This window comes from Embiotoca jacksoni, unplaced genomic scaffold (genome assembly GCF_022577435.1).
Source record: "Embiotoca jacksoni isolate LCO1_2020_lvr unplaced genomic scaffold, fEmbJac1.0.p SCAF_107, whole genome shotgun sequence".
In the NCBI taxonomy this organism is placed as follows: domain Eukaryota; kingdom Metazoa; phylum Chordata; class Actinopteri; family Embiotocidae; genus Embiotoca; species Embiotoca jacksoni.
This window is the reverse complement of record NW_027185238.1, coordinates 312,501-317,442: the sequence shown is the minus strand read 5'-3', so window position 1 is coordinate 317,442 and position 4,942 is coordinate 312,501. Positions and strand designations below refer to the sequence as shown.

Genomic DNA, 4,942 nt, shown 5'->3' with positions numbered 1-4,942 from the left:
AATACATGTCAACACAAAAGAGGAAAGAAAAAAAGCTATCGGGGCTGTGATCAGCGCCTCCACCCAATCAGAGGCGCAACATGTTTGATAGACGGAGAAGCCGAGCAATCAGTACGCAGCAGCGGCTCCACGCGAGCCAATCAGAAGCGGACAAATGGAAATGAGGCGGCTGTGAGTGAAGAGCCGCAGAAAGTTGGAGAAAATGGAGAAAGTGAGTGTTTGCCACGTCTGAGACATTCCTGAGGGGGGGGGGGGAGGGAGGGGGGGAGAGGGGGGAGGGAGGGGGAGAGGGGGGAAGAGAGGGGGGGAGGGGGGAGGGGGGGAGAGGGGGGAGGGAGGGGGAGAGAGGGGAGGGGGGGGGAGGGGGGTCATGTCCGGTAGGTGAGAGGTGAAATGTCTTATCAAACCTACAGTAGAACACATTATATCTCTATTAGTATTATTACTGTATATTATTATTATGATTATTTTCACATCCTGGAAACTTCAGCCACTCAGGTCAGAAGAACTGAAGCGATTATCTCCATCATCAATACTGTGATCATCATTTTATTTAATGTCCGATTAAATAGTCGAACATCACATTCACGGATTTATTTTCCTCAACGACTAAAACAAACAAATGTTGAGTTTCCCAACAGAAATATTCACATTTGAGAGTAATATTTGCACGTAATGGTGTTTTGTTTTGTTTTTTCATTTATTGCAATTAAAATAAATAAACAACATTCAGAAATATATCTCCAACCTTGGAGTGAGTGTTAGAGGTTTAAAATCACACGTTTAGATTTAAACAGAAATAAATTAAATTATTTGTGTCCATAATGTGAGAAATTATTCATCGATTCGTCCTCGAGATATAAATAAATAAATAGAAATATATTTATCGGAAATGAATTTGATCTTCGAGCCTTTTTAAAGTCGGAAGCCCCGCCCCCCGCTCCCCGTTGCCAAAGTAACGTGTAAACACTGAGACGGGATCGTCTGGCTGCTTTATAACCGGTGATTCCCGCCGTTAATCCTCCAGTGATGAACCGGCCGAAGTTCTTCACGCCCTCCGAGGTGGCTGCTCACAACACCGCGGCCGACCTGTGGGTCTCCTTCCTGGGCAAAGTGTGCGACCTGAGCCCGCTGATGAGCCGCTACGAAGGTGAGCCGTTTCTGAACTGAAACTAATATCAGAAATATGATGACAGAAAAGATGGTGAAGATGGTGATGAAGATGGTGATGAAGATGGTGATGAAGATGGTGATGATGCAGGTGACGTGCTGCTGCTGCCCATCATGGAGTCTGCAGGGAAGGACATCAGCTGCTGGTTCGACCCTGAAACCAAAGACGTGAGCTCCAGTTCAACAAACGAGCCAATCAGAGAGCAGCTCTGCCCCTGGGGGCGGGGCAAGTATGTATTTAGGAAACCCATCACAAGTCAAATGTCCTGCTGCAGCGGAAGTACCAGATATCTGATGATTATTATTATTATTAATATAATGTAAATCTGATGATTATTATTATTATTAATATAATGTAAATCTGATTATTATTATTATTAATATAATGTAAATCTGATGATTATTATTATTATTATTATAATGTAAATCTGATTATTATTATTATTATTATATTTTTCATCCTGATGCTTCAGAAACATGAACTCCGTCCTCAGGTGGTGAAGTTCGTGGACCCCGTGACCAGCTGTGTGAGGTACTTCACCCCCAGGGGGCGCTTCGTGCACATCCCCCCCGCCGGCCCTCGCTCTGACTGGGCCGGCGTCAGCGGCGAGCCCTGGTGGAGGGACGGGCGCTACGAGGTGGGCCTGCTGTCTGCGAAGACCAGGTGGATCCGAGTCATCAACACGCTGACGTCGCAGGAGCAGCGGCTGCAGGTGAGGGCGTCCCCCCAGCTGCATTCTGGGTAACGGAGTCCACCGGACACTTCAAATGGAGTTCGTGTTCATTTCGAACACAGAACCAGCTGCTCGTGTTCTGAGGGTTTCATGACGTCCGGGTTCCTCAGGTGTGTTCGGAGGAGACTCTGGATGAGATCCTCCAGCGTTACCTGAGCTCCAACGGCCACGCCCACAGCTACACCTGGAAACACCGCGGGGAGCGTCTGGACATGAGCAGCACGCTCAGCGACAACCGCGTTACCGACGACGACGGTGAGCTCGAGCAGCTGGGCCTCGACCGCGACCTTTTCAGCCCCCCCCTCCTCCTCCACTTCAACGACGACCTCACAGAGGGATGACCTGTGATGTCATCGTCGAACCCAAGGTCACGATGTCGCAGTGACGATGCCAGAACCTAATTTATTAAACTGATTAAAATGTTCTGTGTCTGAATTTTATCTCGAAGTCTGAATATTAAAAGTGATGAGATCATTGACTGAAAGGATAATTTTTTTTATTTCACTTTATTAATCCCCGAGGGGAAATGTCTTCACTACAGCAGGGGGGCTCTCAGGGGGGGCTCTCAGGGGGGAGCTGCTGCAGCAGGCTGCCACTAGCGCGGCGCCAGGTAACCTGACCTGAGGTGCATGTTTTTGGATGATGGGAGGAAGCCGGAGAACCCGGAGAGAACCCACGCAAGCACAGGGAGAACATGCAAACTCCGCACAGAAAGGCCCAGGACCGGATTTGAACCCAGAACCTTTTTGCTGTGAGGGGACAATGCTAACCACTGCACCGCCGTGCCACCCTATAAATGGTTGGTTCGTGGTCCTTGTGGTCTCCGGAGGTCCTGAGGTATGGAGGTCCGGAGGTCTGGAGGTCCTGAGGTCCGGAAGTCCTGAGATCTGGAGGTCCAGAGGTCCTGAGGTATGGAGGTCCTGAGGTCCTGAGGTATGGAGGTCCTGAGGTCCAGAGGTCTGGAGGTCTGGAGGTCCTGAGGTATGGAGGTCCTGAGGTATGGAGGTCCAGAGGTCCAGAGGTCTGGAGGTCCAGAGGTCCTGAGGTATGGAGGTCCTGAGGTCCAGAGGTCCTGAGGTATGGAGGTCCAGAGGTCTGGAGATCTGGAGGTCCAGAGGTCTGGAGGTCCTGAGGTATGGAGGTCTGGAGGTCCTGAGGTATGGAGGTCCAGAGGTCTGGAGATCTGGAGGTCCAGAGGTCTGGAGGTCCTGAGGTATGGAGGTCTGGAGGTCCTGAGGTATGGAGGTCCAGAGGTCTGGAGATCTGGAGGTCCAGAGGTCTGGAGGTCCTGAGGTATGGAGGTCTGGAGGTCCTGAGGTATGGAGGTCCAGAGGTCTGGAGATCTGGAGGTCCAGAGGTCTGGAGGTCCTGAGGTATGGAGGTCTGTAGGTCCGGAGGCGGAGCTGCGGGTGAAAGGTTCAGTTTGTGGGTTTGGTTTGAGGAAGTGTGGGCGGAGCTTCAGTTCCTCTTTGGGAGAAACAGGGAAGTTCTCAGTGACTTCCTGTGAATGTTTGAGACGTTAAGACACGCTGGACAGGATCCAGAGATATCAATAAAGTGCTGAGTGGACAGTTTGTCGATGGGTGGAGGAGGCGGAGCTAAAGAAATGAAACGGGCCAGAGAGCGAGGGAGCAGAGACTGAAACGAGGTGAGGAAGGTTTTCTTCAGCGATGATTTAACAGATTCGTTGTTTAATCACAGATTATGAATATTAATAATATTAATATTAATGATGAGTGTCAACATTTAAGATCACATCTCTTCATTTACTGTTTCAGTCCAGCATCGCCATGACGACTGACTACCAGTATGAGAAGGAGCTGGACCGCAGTGTCCTCTGGATCAAAGGTACCTGTCCCCGCCCACATGACACGGAGTCTGTCTGTCAGGGATTAACTGTCTGTCCTCCTGTTTGTCTCTCTCTGTCTTTGTCTTTCTGTCTGTCTGTCCTCCTGTCTGTCTCTCTCTCGCTCTCTCTGTCCTCCTGTCTGTCTCTCTGTCTGTCTCCTGTCAGAGACGCCACCTGTCTCGCCCTCAGGTGTCTCCAGGTTCAGACGCTGGCTGCTTCCTGCTCTCGTGGCTGCAGTCCTCCTGGTTCTCATCATCGTGCTGGCAGCGAGCAGTGAGAGCACACACACACACACACACACACACACACACACACACACACACACACACACACACACACACACACACTGATATACACACACACACACACACACACACACACACACACACACACACACACACACACAGACACAGACACACACACACACACACACACTGATATACACACACACACACACAGACACACATACACACACACACACACAGACACACATACACACACACACACTGATACACACACACACACACACACACAGACACACACACACACACACACACACTGATACACACACACACACAGACACACACATGTACACACACACACACACACACACACACACACACGATGGGAGTTGAAGTTTTAGACTGTCCATCTGTCTTCTATATAAGACAGTCTGAATGTTATGTAAATGAACTCGCCCTCTGGTGGCTGGCTGCAGTATAGGTTATAAGCCCCGCCCCTCCATCTGAGGGGCGTGGCTGTAAACGGGGCGGGGCTTAACAATTTAAAAGAAAATACATACATAAAATAAAATAACCAAATATAATAAAGGCTGAACTGAAGCTAATTTTTGCAGACGTTAACTGTCCGTCCTGCTGTCCGTCCTGCTGTCTGTCCTGCTGTCTGTCCTGCTGTCCGTCCTGCTGTCCGTCCTGCTGTCTGTCCTGCTGTCTGTCCTGCTGTCTGTCCTGCTGTCTGTCCAGATGTGAAGACGTCCAACCGTCTGTGGTCAGTTGATCAGAAGGTTTCCAACCTGACCGACGTCATCCGATCACTGAACGCCTCACTGCAGCACGCTCAGGGTAACACACACACACACACACACACACACACACACACACACACACACACACATAAAACACACACACACAATGCTAACATGCTAAATGTGTTTCCTGTTCCAGAAACA

At 49.8% G+C, this 4,942-nt stretch overlaps 2 protein-coding genes across 2 annotated transcripts in view; both read left to right on the top strand.

Moving 5' to 3' along the window:
• Nucleotides 1–162: 162 nt before the first annotated feature.
• On the top strand, nt 163–2,251 carry cyb5d1 (cytochrome b5 domain containing 1). Its single transcript, XM_069177292.1, has 5 exons — nt 163–211; nt 1,028–1,150; nt 1,262–1,338; nt 1,665–1,883; nt 2,015–2,251. Coding segments are annotated over exons 1-5 (651 nt in total). The 5' UTR covers nt 163–210; the 3' UTR covers nt 2,246–2,251.
• Nucleotides 2,252–3,164: 913 nt separating this feature from the next.
• LOC138215215 (asialoglycoprotein receptor 1-like) overlaps nt 3,165–4,942 on the top strand; it is a 4,370-nt gene continuing 2,592 nt past the window's right edge. Inside the window, 5 exon segments of the mRNA XM_069177261.1 lie at nt 3,165–3,552; nt 3,683–3,752; nt 3,919–4,026; nt 4,737–4,835; nt 4,938–4,942. The exon segment at nt 4,938–4,942 is cut by the window's right edge and continues 61 nt beyond it. Coding sequence (XP_069033362.1) covers nt 3,695–3,752; nt 3,919–4,026; nt 4,737–4,835; nt 4,938–4,942 — 270 coding nt within the window. The 5' untranslated portion in view covers nt 3,165–3,552; nt 3,683–3,694.